Source organism: Corylus avellana, chromosome 3 (genome assembly GCF_965113065.1).
Source record: "Corylus avellana chromosome 3, dhCorAvel1.hap1.2, whole genome shotgun sequence".
In the NCBI taxonomy this organism is placed as follows: Eukaryota; Viridiplantae; Streptophyta; class Magnoliopsida; order Fagales; family Betulaceae; genus Corylus; species Corylus avellana.
Genome location: NC_142492.1, coordinates 35,226,021 through 35,242,574, shown reverse-complemented (window position 1 = coordinate 35,242,574; position 16,554 = coordinate 35,226,021). Strand labels below are relative to the sequence as shown.

Genomic DNA, 16,554 nt, shown 5'->3' with positions numbered 1-16,554 from the left:
TTTATTAAATAGTTTAAGATGGGTTGACCCAACTTGACATGAACCCAATTATACAAAACTCTAACCGGCGAATTTCATGTTTGACCTATGTTCGGTTCATGGGTGATATAGAAATTGTTAATCCTTCTTTTGGGTGGACAAAGTTTCTAGATTTTTCGTTTTTTTAAAAGTATATTGGTCTTTCCATCCGCACACTTTAAATTAGTAAGTGATTGTCACGTGTTCCACATGTCACATTAATATTATTTTTTAATAAAAATAGGGGTAACAACCACCTCCCATAGATATTGGAGGTGGCTAGAACATCCTTTACCATCGGCAAGGGTGGTTTTGGCCTACCTCATAGCCATTGGCTGTTGTTCAACCACCTCACATTATTGTCCTAGCCCTCCTAGGGGTGGCAAACGATCCCCAAATCGCCATATAAGGGTGGCCAAAACCAACACCTCGCTATCCGTAAGGGGTGTTCAAACTACCTCAAATGGTTGTGTGGGGTGGTCGAGTCACTCAATTTTGTAAGAAAGTAATATTAATGTGACATATAAACCACGTGACAATCGATGATTGGTTTAACGTGACACACATTAAATTATTGAACCGAACATAGATGAAATTTCTAACTATGTTTATTAAATGTTCATGCGTATCATTTACGATACTTTTTTTTAACTGAGAGGTCATGATTAATGATTTAGTGTTAAACCATAAGTACTAAAAAAGTAATTAACTATTTTTTCATTTGATTTTAATATATCTTGAATGTTTGTGATTTTTAAAAGCATATTTAATAATACACGTGATAATTGTACATATTTATATTATTAAAAAACATGTGAGAATTACATATTTTAAAGATAAATATCAAATTAATAAACCGAATAAAAGGTATTTCCTCAAATCCAATTAAAAATAAATAAAACTTTAGTATTTTAAGAATGTTAAACTCAATATTTTTTTTAAAAAACAAACGTATGTGTATATTTAGAGTGTGTTTGGCGGTACGATTTTGGGAACTAAAAGTGCAATTTTAAACAAAATTGAAACAAATATATTGCTTGGGAGTGTTTTTTTTTTTTTTTTTTTTTTTTTAAAAAAAAAGGCAAAAAGTTGCAATTTGAGAAGGTAAAAAAAATTGTACATTCAAATTGCAGGCAAGAGGGTACGTTTTTAAAAACGTATAATTTTAAAGGGTAAACTACAATTACATTTTAAAATTGCATGTTTCAAAATCAATATTTTTAAATTACATGATAACTCAAGGATTATGACCATGGGCCAAAGTATATATATCAAAATGAAAAATTATCAAAAACACACCCCAAAAAAAAAAAAATACTACTTTATTGTTTTTCGATATAAAATTTTTACAAATTGAGTAGTAGAAATTTTTTTATTATAATCCATTAAAGTGTTTTGTATTTTTTGAGCATGTGATAATCATATATTTTTTTTAGTTAATGTTATTAAAGAAAAAAATATATATAAAAAGCACACACTATTAAAACAAAAAAAGAAATACATGACAATTTTAAACACCAAATTATAAAAAAATTAATTCCGCTTCTATAGCCTATATGCACAGTTAAAGGAAGGGCCAGTACCGATAGTTGCAACTTGCAGGCTAAATTAAAGAATTTTCTTCCAATACAGTAAAACCTTTGTCCTTCACTGTCAACGTGTCCACAGTAGAATGGTGAATGGCATACGCGGCCCAATAAACATGGTCATAATGGTAATTCGCAGTTCACATGGCAACTCTCATTAGTTAAAGGAAGCGGTCCTCTATATCTCTGCCAAAGATCCTCTGACCAAATACAAAGTTTTGATTGGAGGAACTGCAAAACTACTCATATCCCACCTAACCAAAAAGCAACAATAAAATCAGTCAAAGGCAACATTAGAAGGTCTAAATAACCAAAAGAACAAATCAAATTTCAAAACAACCCAAAGCAAGAGTAAAATATGTTATAGTGAGTGTTTGATGAACATTAGAGACTTCCTTAAAAGACCTTTTCTTTTGTACCTCTTTGTTCAAACACACCAATAATTTTCCATGGTGTTTGTGTGTGTATAGGACCACCACCTTCTGGGTTTTTCTCTCTCTGGTCTTTTCTCCCTCTTCCATAATTCTTATAAGAGTTAAAAGTCCCAGTGAGAGAGGAACAAAGGGTGGGAGAAATGTTTGATTACTATCAGCAGCTTGCTGCTAGACCCTCTTACCAAGATTCCCTTAAGGTTCTTGAGGCTGATATTCAGCATGCCAATGTGCTGTGAGTTCTCTCTCTCTCTCTCTGTGTTTGTGGGGGCTTCTTCTTTCTTTAGTTGTTTAGGTTCAATTATGTAAGTGGGGCTTGTTTGGCAGGCTAATATGATTGAGAGTTCTGTTTTGCTATATTCAGACTGACACTTATACTCTGGAAATCCCGGAAAGGTTACATTTTTAATGGGAATTTTTTGAGTATGGCTCCTTTATGTGTTTCGTTTTGAAGTCTTTTTTTTTTTTCCCCTTATTTTCTTGTTAATAGTTGGCATTCTTGCATGAAAGAGTGCAGTTCTCCAGCTTTTTAATGGGACGAAAGTTTTGGCTCCCTTTTGATTTATTGGAAATTTCTCTTCTTTCTGGTCACAAGCGATTGGTTTCTATTGACAAATTTTTGAGTTTGCAAAATCTGTAACTGCAATGGTTGCTTGCAGTGTAAGTCCAAACCCACTTCAAATTCAAAAGTTATACCTTGAAAATTTTGGATATTTCGTCTTCCACACTTCATTTTATTGTTGAGATTACATGGAAACTACATAACATAATAAAATTCAAAAGGGTATTAAATGCACATAGAACTCTCAAATTTAACTTTAGCCTGCAGTGTTACCTTACAGGTTCTATTTCTTTCTTTGTTATGATTAGTGTTCTGAATTTGCTACAGAGCCTTAAAATACATAAGTGAATTAATAGACCAAGATATGGGTGGTCAATTGTGATGATCGTTTGATTGGTTTCAGTTTCAATATGAATGCAGGGCAGCTTCTATTCCAAGAGGCAAGGGTGGTGCCTGCCTTCAAATGAGATTGGTTTACAATCATTTGGTACCCCTTTTACTGTTTTTGCTTCAGCGGATGGATTGCTCATGTACTTGTCTACTTTCAAGTTATTTAAACCTTTTTCAAATAATTGTATACGAGGTTAATTTCCACTTCCTTGCTTATGCATTATTATTGCCAATTAGATGGTAGCATTTTCATGTATATGCATATGTTTGTATAGTCTGAATTTTGGAAATTTGTTTGTTAAATCTCTTAATTCTTTAGGTGCGCTCTGATGGGAAGCCGGATGTGTCTTCATGTGGAAGGAGAGCTACCATTAAAGAATTCTATTGTATGTAAATTATCTTCAATCCTTTGGTACCATAATGTGTGATAAGAGGGTATCTGGGCATTGAAGAAACTTTGCATTTGTTTCACATCTACAAAATAAGTCTTTCTTTTATCATATGGAAAATAGGTTCCTTTGAGGATTTCAAGAATTAATCACTTATCCTTTATGTTAATATAATGAAATGACACAATTTCATTTTTTTCTTAAAATAGACACATTTAAAGGACACCTTTATGCTTTTAGAAATCACCATTAATGATTTATCCTATAACCTGTAAATGCAGCTGTTATATTACCATCTCTTCAGCGTCTCAATGGCAACTCATCAGAGTTGGATATTACACAAGAGGAAGGTAGCGGCTTCAAGATGGCTGTGAGGAAAAAATTGGAAAATAAGAGGAAGATTTCAGATGTGGACTTAGATAGAGAAGATGAGTGTGGCATCTGCTTGGAGTCTTGCACTAAAATGGTTGTGCCAGACTGCTGCCACGCCATGTGTAGCAACTGTTACTGCAACTGGTATTTATGACCTTGTTACTTCCCGAGAACTGATATTTAGTAGACTTTCATATTACTGTCATACAATTATGATAATGTGACAGTGAAATCCAACCATTGGATCAATAAGGACTTATAAAAAAAAAAAATCAATGGTTGATTTTTACTGCCACATCACTATAGTTGTATGGTAGTAGTATGAGAGTCTACTGAATAGCACTTCTCTTACTTTCCTCGTATCATTTCCAATTTGGTCCATTTTTTATTTGTGATAAGGGAGAGAAGCCTTGATTTTTGACCGTCGACACCTTTGCTTTTCTTTTTTTCTATACGTTTTAGGAACACAAGGTCAGAATCTTGCCCATTTTGCCGGGGAAGTCTAAAGAGAGTGGATTCAGGGGACTTGTGGGTTCTGACATGCAGTAGTGATGTGGTTGACACTCAAACCGTGTTGAAGGAGGATATGATGCGCTTATCTCTTTATATAAACAGCCTTCCTAGGGATATCCCAGATGCTCTGTTCTTAATGTATTACGAGTACTTATTTTAATATGAGAGACATGAAGAATGATGCACCAGAAAGTGAAAAATGCTGACTGCCACCTGTACATAGAGTCTGGTATGTTTCATTCCAACTTGCTATGTGGGTGGAATAATGTACATCCTCTGTGTAAAAGACCCAATTATTAATTTTGAAATTGAACTTCTTCCAGCATGAGATGTTGTATTTTTGTTTTTATTTGTTGAGATTACATTAGCACTTGAGGCTGTGTGTTGCAATTTCTTGCATTATAGAGAGAAGCTCATTTGCATTGGCAAAACCAATGTTCTGACCTAAGTTGATTAATGGAAATTTGTTGAATGGTTGATGATCAAATGACACTGATGAAACTGCCAGACTATTTTTTTAAATATGGCTTCTGGCCATTTCTTTTTTCGTTGAAGTGACTCTCGATGCTCTCTAATATTGTAATGAATAACGCTATACACCACACAAATATCCTACCATGTTGACGTGTCATAGTCTAGTAACTATTGGAATTTTTATTTTTTTTTAACAATGAATGATCCAAGGGCTATTAGACTCTGCCACGTTAGCATAGTGGGATAAACGTGGGATATTGATGTAGTATATAGCATTCATCTACTGTAATTAGCTCTAGTTTATCATGGCAAAAGCAAGAGCCAGCTAGCCCGTGTGTACTATTAATCCTCTTGATTTGTGTATTATCAATCCTATTGATGGGTAAAGTTACCTTTGCAATTTATGTGTAGAGATCTTTGCTGCATCTCTGTACTCCTACTCAAGGTTGAAACTATAATGCATGAATGTCTGAGAGAGAATAGGTACAATTTAGAACTGCCCCTGCTTATTTAGCTCCAAAAATGTTCTGTAAGTTACATAGAAAAAGAAAAAAAAAATTGTGTTCATGCTTTAAGATGTAAAAAGGAGCTTTCTTCATTTATTAAAAAGAAAAAAGACTAACAAGGAGATCTTTATGGGGATCGAAATATATTTTTCAATTGATGTGAGTGGACCTACAGATAACCTTCATGATCTTTAGAGTTCCACTTGCGCAGCATTGTATGATAGGAGAAATGTTAGAGATCCCAAAACTTTTTCCCAAAATCTTGTTCCCAAATGATCTGAACGCCACTTTCATTTAAGAAAAAAAGCTAATCTAAACCTAGTTATTTCTTGAACGGACCAGATAATTTGGAAAAAAGTTTTGGGGTTTTAGCATTTTTCTTATGATAGAATGCCGAAATGTGTCGTCTTTCTGATTATCTTATTTCAAATATGGAGAGTAGTGCATTTATTCTTTGAAGACTTGGGCAATGCTCTTTCTATATTATGTGTAGTCTGTGTAGATAGTAAATATGTTGTGGGAGACAAAGGCAAAAGAATTCTGATTCTGTGGAATATTAATAGTCTAGCTAAATTGATTCTGTTTTCTTGGCATATATGAAACAAGTGATTGACCCAAGCAGTACTGGAAGAAACAGAGGATTTTCATATTCAGAAGACGAAGTTGAAAGAAAGTAATTGAGAAGTTTTATACCGCATGCAGCTGCAAACTTAATGACAATTCTTGTGGAAAAATCTCATCTAAACTGGTTAATCAGTCTACTGTTTTCACACCATTAGATCTGTGAAATGTAATATTAATTATAAAAGAATGCATTTCAATTTCACTTGAAATGGAGAAAATCATATTCCTGTCAATCTTGGGTTTGCTTTGATTTCCTAGTCATCAACTTTAAGTGAAAACCACCCTTACACAAATCAGGACTTCCGAGCTTTGTGATGACTGATCGTGGTTAAGGAAACAATTAATCTTCAACAAAGCTTCTACTAAAAATAGGGCTTTTACCAGCACAAATTTTCTTGACCCCTTGTGAAACGAAAGTGTTGAAAATGTGAAATATTTATCGGTGTTTTGTCAAAAGTGTCGATAAATATTTCAGAGCATGTTTGAGATTGTGTTTGAAAAATATAACTTTTAAGTTAAAAAGTACTTTTTGGCAAAAGTTTCATTTTTAAGCTTTTACCAAATGTGTGTTTTGATCATTTAAAGTACTTTCAATTTTTTTTACCAAACATATATTTTTTTTTCAAACGGACTATTTAAGTGTTTAACGCATTTTTAAACCCTCAAACGCACACCCAAACAGATCCTTAGTGTTTTATTAAAAGCGCCGATAAATTATAAATTTACTGATCTCCTTTTCAAAAAGCTAAAAAATTAGGGTAAAACGACTGCTAGTCATTGTAGACTTGTTTGTAGTGATTGTAAAAACAAAACAAAAAATAAAAAAACAAATAAAATAAAAAAACACTTCTAGCATAAAACATATCATGTGATTTCTTCATGCATATTTTAAATTACTAGTCCAACTTATGACATGGCAGCAAGAAACAATATATAGTACACTGAGGAGGAAATTAAGCATAAAGGCAATATGGGTCACCCTACTTTGTTCTTTCTGTCCAACAAGTAACTGAAGGGAGGGTGACTAAGGGTGCCATTGAGGAACATGTTTGAGACCACCTTGTACATAGCTTCAGTGAGGTGCACCCCATCCCAGTTAATGTATTGTGAAGGGTATGTGCAGGCTTTGGCAGAAGGCGTGCCGCATGTACTCAATATATCGAAGTTGTATGGTTCACCACTTGTTCCACAGCATGCTTTGAAACTCTCCTTGAATCCGAACCGGCTTGGGTTCTTCATGACGGTCCGGTAGGCGGTCCAGTAGTCGGCGTAGGTGATGACAGCGGCGGGAAACTGCCTCCTGAGGTCCTGCAACTTTGCCTGGAGGGCTACATTGTGGCTGTAGCTCTGGCTGTTCACGCTCTTCACACACCCTATGTCGTCTCTATCATCTTCAGGAGCCAGCACCATGGCCAGTGGCAGGCACCCTGTTAATGGAAGCCCTTGGACTACTACATATTTTGCACCCTTCTTCAGCAATGACTGCAAACCAATTCATCATTTCAACCGCATCATCAATAAGCCTCAAATAACTTTCACCTTTCATTTAAGACTTTTTTTTTTTTTTTCTTCAATTTCATGTAACTTTTCAAGATCTACTTCATAATTAATCATATGTGAAATCATATTAACTTACTTAAAATTCAACATCCATAAGTTATTGCTTGCGTTACGCACATGTGAAAGCAATAACAATTGGAGGTAAACGAGAGAGACATGGTTCAAACTCATATATTATTTTTGATATCACCACTTATCCGGACTTAAATAGAAAGACGAATTAAATATTCGGCTAAGCCCCAAAAAATGCTGCTTATATTAAATTTTTTTCAAAAAAGAAAATTGTAAAAGGGCTTAAGAAAAATGAAATTAGAGGAGGTGATTTGACATATTTAGAACATTCACATCCGCTCAGCAAATGTTTGGCTAAATTTTAGCCAAAAGATCAGATTTTTCTATTTTAACTACTTACTTTTTTAAAGATCTCACATCCGGTTCATCATTTTAACTTTTTACTTTTATTATTTTATTTAAATATTATTTTTTTATTTAATCTTTTTAACATTAAGCATTCAAGAAGGATAAAATTATTTTTTAATTAGAGGAGAGAGAATGGACGAGTTTTTTAATATATAATATACATTGTTGAGCTATAGTGCTTATTGCTGAGCACCGTAGCTCCTCAATAGATGGTTTGGTATTTTGTTGAGCCGGGTGAGATGATTTTTTAGCTACATGGAACTGGATGATTTTTTTTTTTTTAAAGAATGTTTAAGAGATTTCATTAATATAAAATTAATTACATTAACATTTTAAAATTAAAATGCCTTGCCTAAACTAACTTAATAGAAAACAGTAAATTTGCTGTAACCGTTGAAGATACAATGTATACCTGCAAAAACTCGGTGAAGGATGTTACAGCAAGCTTTTGTATGGTGTCGCCTGGTATAGAAGATCCAAGGCTGTATGCGTAGTCATTGACTCCAATTTCACCAACCCACACAAGTGCATCGTCGAATGCTGCTTTGCAATCTGATGCAGCTGCTGCCTCTTCACACCCCTGAGTCTCCAAGAATCTGTTGAACCAGAGTAGCTGGGTTTGGATAGATTCTGGAGTTATAGCAAGGCTGAGGTTGTTCTTCACAAAGAATGCATGGTTTATTGCCGTCGAACCGGCGACGGCAAAGTTCACGCCGAACGAAGCATTCCTGGCCTTGATGTTCCGGTAAGGTGGCAAGTACGGTAAGGACAGGGCTTCTGCTACAAAGTCGATCACGAGGCGTCCATCGGAGTACCGGTTGGTTGGGTGGTGAAAGAAGGTACTTCCGTATGGAAAGTTCGACACGTGGCCGAAACCGCTTGGGCCGGTGATGGACTTTGTGTTGCCGGTGTCTGTGAACGAGTCACCAAAGGCGTAGATCTTCTTGAAGGGATGGTGGTTTGTTTGATCGGTTGCAGCAGAAGCTGAAGAAGCCAGGATGAAAATGGCAGCCAAGAAATAGAAAGCCATTTTCTAAAGGCTTCCAATCTTTACTTAGGCCCCGATGCTCTTTCTGGCCTATATATCTCGTGACCTCCGGTATTTTCTTTCTTTTTTTTTTCTTTTTTTTTTTTTTAAACAAATTATACTTTTAGCCCCTTAATTATTACTACATTTTAATTTTATTTGAAAAGCGTATGCTTCTCTATATTATTTTAAAAATATGTGTTTCTCACATAAAAAGTGACACATCATTTTTATATAATGAGTTGAAAAAATTTCATTCAACCGAGTTTGGAAGAAAATTTTGTCCTAAAAAAATAACATCACCCCTTAAACTACCACTGCACATTAAAAGGAAATGTTATGTGCTCTCTTGGTATTCTTTTTGTGTTATCTTTAATTCTACGTGGATATTATTTTTTAAAAATAAGTGAGAGAAATAATGGTTACTTTCTTTTTTGCTTTTTTAGAAAATAATATTAACTCAGGACTAGAAGAATACTAAGAGAGCACCTAGGATTCCTTCACGTCAAATTAGATACTTTTACATTTTTCTACTCAAAATACTCTTGAAGTTATTAAAAAAAGTAAAAATAAATGTTTGGAAAAAAAAAATTAAAGGAGCTAATATAAAAAAGGCCACCTTTTTGAGTATTTTTAGTTTTTCTACTTTTTGTTTAATTTTTTTTTTCAAATGTTGATTTTTTAATTACTTCGTGAGGGAGAAAAATGAAAAATGGTCTAATTCGACATGCCTGGTAATTAAAAGGTTCGGATGTCATTTTTTAAATTTTAGAGGCGTAAATGAAAATGTAATCATAATTTATGGGACTAAAATATATTTTCTCTTTTTTGTTTTTACCCCGATTTTCAGCAATTTGCATTCCGGGAAAGGATTCCCCTGTTTGGTCCAAACAGGTAGATGGACCGAATAATGTGCCTATTTAATAAGAGTTTGGGCGGTGACGGCGTTGAGAATGGGCATGCACTTCACGAGTCATTGGTGGGTGAGACGGTGAGAGTGACCTGAGAGGTAAGATTAGGACGAAGTAGAAAGAAAAATGGTTGGGTGGCTTTAATGAGCCTTTTTTTCTGTTTGTTGTTTTTTGGAACCAGACGACAGACGAGTTTATAACATTAACTCCCATAATTGTTTGTGCGGTTGCTTTGGTGTCAATCCTTAAATGTTACAACTGCTTTTTCACATTCCTGTTCCCAACATCATTACTTTTGTTATTTGAATTATTAATAATTTCAACCAAAACATTGGCGGAGATTTTATGGAGCTTATTTATTCGAGTAGATCTCGTATATTTTGTCTACTTGCTTAAAATAATAAGAGTTCATTTAAGATTACTTTATAAAGGAAGAAAGATAGATCTGCATGAGAATTGAGAAGTGAGAGATGCGCTTTTTTTAAGAAGAAATATGAGATAGAAAAAAGGAATGTGGAAAAGAGAAAACAAGTCACTCAACCAGAAAGACCAATTTTTTGGTTTAATTTGTTTTTTTATACAAACGTTAGCTCAGTCAGAAGAACAAGGATGGATGTAGTGTCCCAGAATTTTCAAAGCTATTTAAATAGATTATTTTGATAATGATGTTATTTTAATATCCATTGTAGCTAAGGATTTTAATTCTTGAGAAATTTATGAGAGTGGTAATTAGAGAATGGTAATTGGTGAAATAGTATAGGGTTGGTGAAATAGTAAAATGAGGGTATAATTGTAAATTGAAGATAGAATGAGGGTATAATTGTAAATTGAAGGTAGAATAGTATAGGGTTGGTGAAATAGTATAGGGTTGGTGAAATAGTATAGAGTTGGTGAAATAGTAAAATGAGGGTATAATTGTAAATTGAAGATAGAATGAGGGTATAATTGTAAATTGAAGGTAGAATAGTATAGGGTTGGTGAAATAGTATAGGGTTAGTGAAATAGTATAGGGTTGGTGAAATAGTAAAATGAGGGTATAATTGTAAATTGAAGATAGAATGAGGGTATAATTGTAAATTGAAGGTAGAATAGTATAGGGTTGGTGGAATAGTATAGGGTTGGTGAAATAGTAAAATGAGGGTATAATTGTAAATTGACGGTAGAATAGTGTTTGATTTTCTCCTATAAATAGAGCTCTTCTCCTTCAGAATTTTCACCACTCATCTCCTCTCCCATCTCTTGCATATATTCTTCCTTCTTCCGCTTTTTACTCGGTCTTTCTTCTTTCTAAGAGTGTTTACTCAGAACAGAGAGAGAAAGGGCGAGACCAAGCGCTACAAGAAAGAAAGAACACAAGAGAGGAGAGAAACCGAGAGTGAGATGAGAAATTTAAGACAGAGAGCTGAAGAGGAAGAAAGAGAGTTTAGGCGAGAGAGAGAGAGAGAGAGAGAAAGTCAGTGAAGGGATTGTTATGGGTATGGACCAACTGCAGCAGAACGGGTTTCAAGTAATTACCTTTGATGATCCATTCATGTAATCCACTGTAAGCATTCTTACTTACTGAGTATGATATTGATATCCAATAATACGGATTTTTGTGGTTTTATAACTTGTCTAGCATTTTGCTATATATGATTCAACAATGATTTATATTATCGGAAATCAATTGACTCACTACTTCACAGTTTTTGTAGTGCTTGCAGGAATGGAAAATCAAGGTAATTATGCAGTTGTGATTAGAGATTCATATGGAGATGTACAGAGATTCCAAGTTGGTTAAGTTTTGTCTAGAGTTTAGACTGTCGGATAGATCTGTATAAATGCCTTGTACGACATAGCTTTGGGTATTTTTGTATAAAGAAAAGTATTTTAACAGTATATTTTTGTATTGATAATTACAGTTTTCCGCTACATGAGATCAGATTGTTACAATGGATGTTGTAGCATTTCTCGCATAGCTCATCTACTTGTTCCAACAAATAAATCTTATAAGAGTTTTTTTGTTTGGAGAACAAATTATTGAATATCCTATTCTTGTAATAAATGTGCAATATCAAGAGGAGTGCCATTTGTCAGATTTTGGTTGGTTTATGATCCTGACAAGGATTCTTTTATGATAACATACTTCATTTTTTTTTTCTTTGACAAGGTAACAAAAGACTTTATTATTATTTTTAATGATACTTTATTATTAGTTGAGTTAATCGACAAATCTATAATATTAAATATAGACTGCATAATGTAAGAGTATCTCTTAACAAGATCCATAATCCAATATTGATTTAAAATTTTATCGGTTATTTCATCACGAGTAGTAATACTCTTTGTTCCTAAGGAGTAGTTTAATCGGTTGTGAACCCCACCTCATGAAGCGAAGGTCACTAGTTCGAATCCCCCCTCCCACTTCCCTCGTGTGGACATGTCAAAAAAAAAAAATTATTTTGTTTTTCTTATGGGAGTAGTTAAACACTTAAACAGGGCCTCTATCAACCGCTTTGTAACTTTGTTGGTTGAGTAAACTTTGATGGTATTTTCTATTTATTGTTCTTGAGAACTTTTTTTTTTTTTTTTTGGCAGGAAACATGTTTGATTCGCTCTATCTGAAAATAGTTTATAGAAACTGAAAATTTCTCGTCCGTTCTAAAGTCAGAATGATTGTTGACAGTGGCGGAGCCAGACAATTCATATTGTAGGGGCCGCTTAATTTTTTATTTTTTTTTTGGTTATTAGGATTTTTTTCTTTTTTTGAACTTGTACTTTTTTCTTTTTTCTTTTTTCTTTTTCTTCTTTTTATAATCATTGGTACTTAAATACAATGAAGAATTGAGCTTAGAGTACTAACTTAAAAAAAAAAAAAAAAAAAAAAAAACACACACAAACACAAGTAAAATAAATTGTGAAAATGGTAGTGGAGATGTGACTCCACCCCCTCCTCTACCCTATATCTCAGTGGAGAAAAGTGAATTTATCCCCTCCATTCTGTTGTGACTGCACTATGTACTTTTTTCTTTTCTTTTTTTATGCGGGACTCAAGTCCATTAACTCAAATTTTTTAAGTTACAAGCGATGACTTAAGTGGACACAAATTTATTGACTTAAGCTTTTGTGTATGTTAAAAAGCCACGATGAATGATGATGTGGCTTTTTAACATACATATTACAATTTTATTGATCCTAAGTGGAGAATGTGTCAATTGACATTTATACTATAAAAAATTTGACGAAACGACCTATTTGTTACAGGAAAATGATTCTCTTCATTTTGAATTTTCTAACTTTTCTTTATTTAGTGCATTTTGAAGGGTAATGTTGTTGAAATTTTTTTAATGATGAAAGTGCATTAAATGCACTATCCTTCAAAATGCACTAAATGAAATAAATTGAGGGAACTTTGTTATGATACCAAAATTCAAATCTTTTCCCAAAAAAAAAAAAAAAAAAAACTCAAATCTTTAATTATCAAAATTAAAAGCTCAAGTCTTTTTTATCTAATGCATCACCAAAAGGTCCAAAACTACTCATGGGCTATGAGATTAGGATCCTCTATAATTTTAAAGATTCTCAAATTACGTAATTTTGGACCTTTTTAGGCATTAAAATGCTTGAAAATGTGTGATATATTATAGTTGAGAATTAAATATACTTTCATCACGCTCTTGCTATCTATATATATATATATATATATATATATATATATTTTTTTTTTGAAACATCTTGCTATCTATGTTGTAAAAAAAGATTGGGTAAAGTCCACATACCCCCCTCAAACTACCATTCAATTGACAATATACATCCCAAACTTTCAATTGTGACAATGTCCCCTCCAAACTACCAAAACATTGTCAATGTCCCCCCCCAAGACTAGCAATAAGACAAAAATGCCCCTATAGATTTCTCAATAAGACAAAAATACCCCTACAAATTCAAAAAAAAAAATTTATTTAAAAAAAACGAAAAATTTTAATTTAAAAATAATATTTTTTAAAAAAACAATTTTTTTTAAACAAAAAATTTTAATTTTTTTTTAAAACGGAATTTTTTATTAAAAAAAATTCATCTTATTAAACGAAAATTTTATTTTTTTAAAACGAAAATTTTTATTTAAATAAAATTATAAAACAAAAAAAAAAACGAAAATTTTCAATTTTTTCTTATAAAATTGATTTAAAAAAAAAAATTGGCCAACGTTTGGATTTTTTTTTTTGTTAGTTTTATGTTTTTTTTCTATATATATATATATATATATATATATTTAAAAAAAAAAAAAATTACTAAGGGTAATTTCGTCATTGGGGGAACATTGACAATTTTTGGTAGTTTGGGGGGGGACATTGTCCCAATTGAAAGTTTGAGGGGGACATTGTCAATTGAGTGGTAGTTTGAGGGGGTTATGTGGACTTTTCCCAAAAAAATTTGATCCAAAAATTGTCTATTGATTTTATAAAGAATAAGCGTTCTTACAAAAGTGAAGATGAAATATTTTTTTGGTTACCTCGATAATATCCCACATTTTTAATAGGTAGCATTTTTTAAACTTTTTGATACATAAAAACAACCTAAATCACATAATTTGATCATTTACAATTTTTAAAAAAATTGTAGGGGATTTAGATCTTGGGCTACGAGCCTAGCTACCAGACAATTTACCTTTTTTTTTTTTTTTTTTTTTTTTTTTTGACATGTCTACACAAGGGAAGGGAAGAGGGGATTCAAAATAGTTATTTTCGTTTCATGAGGCGTGGTTCACAGTCGATTGAGCTATCCCTTTAGGACATTTACCTTTTTTTATTTGCAAACAAAGTTGCTTTTAGACGACTTATCCAAAAACTTAAAAACAAAACAAAAAATAAAAAACAAAAGAAAGGCTGCTTTTAGTTTTAGATGAAGATAATCAACACACATAATGGGCCTTAGAATTTAGAACTAACTGCGACCCATTAAACAAAGAGATGTGAAAACAAATTAACTAGCTAATCATAGGAATATTTCTAATTGAGAAATGACAAAAATAATTATCTCAACCATCTCCGGAGAGAGGTGAATTCACCATTGATTTTATTGAACTCACATGTGAGTCAACAAATTTAATGGTGAATTTGTAAAAGAGATAATTTAAAGAATGATGTGTAATATGTATTTTTCTAATTTAGATGCTGTAAACAAAAATATAGCATATATGTTGTAGTTTTTTCAACAATTTAAATTTAATTTCAAATTTTTTTATGGAAAAAAGTGAGAAAATGAAGTTAAATTAATATGAACCGTTGAAAAATTACGGCAAATATGCACATAAGCCAAGTCTAAAGAGGATGAAAGCATTCTGAATGAAATATGATATCACATTATTTAAATTTGTCAAAAGGTGTGCTAACATTAACGTTATGAATACTGCTACATGCACTAATTTTAAATTATAACCTAAAATAAATATTATTTATTTCATTTAAATATTGAGAATCCTATTTCATTGTGAATGAGGCGATGTAATGCTCTCAACAATAAGTGGCGGAGCCACATAGAGCTTTGGCAAAAAAAAATAAAAATATTTTTTTTCCTACCCAAGTTTCCCACGGCACCCAAAAGAAAAAAAAAATTATTTCTTCTTTTCTTGATGGAGATCAGCGAAAGCCAGTTGGAATTTCTCTTGAAGATTTCACATTGACAAAATAACCTATTTGTTACATGACTAAATTTTAAATATTTAATTATTAAAATCAGAAACTTGGAGTATTACCTGTCACTAGGGCTAACAAAACGAGTAATCGGGTAGACCCGATTAGGATATGTTAAGACCCGCGACTCGATTACCCGAAACACGAACACGACTCGTTTAACTAAACGGGTTAGCGGGTCTGACACGATTATAACACAAAAAAATTCGGGTAACCCGACACAACCTTGATTAACCCGTTTAGCATAACCGGGTCATATCGGGTAGACACGACCCGATATGACTCGTGCGCTAAACAGGTACCTCGACCCGACCTGTTTGTTTTTTTTTTATATAAAAAAAAACCTTAATCAAAATTGGAAAAAATAATTTAATAAAGGGATCTCTTAGGCCAAATGACTAGTCAAATTTATTATAACCATCCAAGAAGAATAAAAAGTTTTAAAAGAGAATGTTTTAATTTATAAATAATGATTTAAAAAATAATGCTTTAATATATAGACTCACATAGAAAAAGTAATGGAAAAACAAGGAATAGGCTAGTGAAGTGAAGACTGTGAAGTCGTGAAGTGAAGACTGTGAAGTCGTGAAGTGAAGAGTGAAATGAAGCCGTGAGTGAGTCGGTAAGTGTTAGGGTTAACTTAGTTAGAACTTAGACATAGGTTTTTTTTTTTTTTTTTTAATAAAAAAAAAAAAATAAATAAAAATATATAAATGGGTCTGGCGGGTCACCGAGACCCGCCAGACCCATTTATTAAACGTGTCAGGCGGGTCCACCCGCTAGACACGAATTTAATCGTGTCTTAATCACCCGATTAAGACCCGAACCGAATAAGCCCAAACCTAATACCTGTTAACTTCGTGTCGTGTTCGTGTCGGGTTCGCGGGTCGTGTCAAAATTGCCAGCCCTACCTGTCACAATGTCAAAACTCAAGGAGCTATGAGACAAATTATTCCCCTAATAAAATGCACAAATATCGACCTTTTTATTTGTTACTGTAGTATTATGGACTTCGCATAACCTTTCGGTCATTTCGTTATAACAATGACGTTATTATGACCTTCGTATACAAAATGGTTATTTAAGAATATAAATGAGT

At 32.9% G+C, this 16,554-nt stretch overlaps 2 protein-coding genes across 3 annotated transcripts; one reads left to right on the top strand and one right to left on the bottom strand.

Moving 5' to 3' along the window:
• The first annotated feature begins 1,957 nt into the window (after positions 1-1,957).
• LOC132175826 (E3 ubiquitin-protein ligase AIRP2) lies at positions 1,958-4,583 on the top strand. 2 transcript variants are annotated; one of them, XM_059587888.1, is made up of 5 exons: positions 1,958-2,270; positions 3,018-3,084; positions 3,307-3,373; positions 3,658-3,892; positions 4,211-4,583. In XM_059587888.1, the coding sequence occupies exons 1-5, from the start codon at positions 2,179-2,181 to the stop codon at positions 4,419-4,421; spliced, it is 672 nt and encodes a 223-aa protein (XP_059443871.1). In that variant the 5' UTR covers positions 1,958-2,178; the 3' UTR covers positions 4,422-4,583. The 2 variants fall into 2 exon arrangements, with proteins under 2 accessions (XP_059443871.1, XP_059443870.1); XM_059587887.1 differs by having other exon boundaries at positions 3,018-3,180.
• A 2,135-nt stretch (positions 4,584-6,718) lies between these two features.
• On the bottom strand, positions 6,719-8,894 carry LOC132175181 (GDSL-like Lipase/Acylhydrolase superfamily protein). Its single transcript, XM_059587041.2, has 2 exons — positions 8,258-8,894; positions 6,719-7,347 (listed from the first exon to the last, which is right to left on the bottom strand). Exons 1-2 carry the CDS (start codon positions 8,873-8,875, stop codon positions 6,841-6,843), a joined length of 1,125 nt encoding a protein of 374 aa, XP_059443024.2. The 5' UTR covers positions 8,876-8,894; the 3' UTR covers positions 6,719-6,840.
• Positions 8,895-16,554: the final 7,660 nt, after the last annotated feature.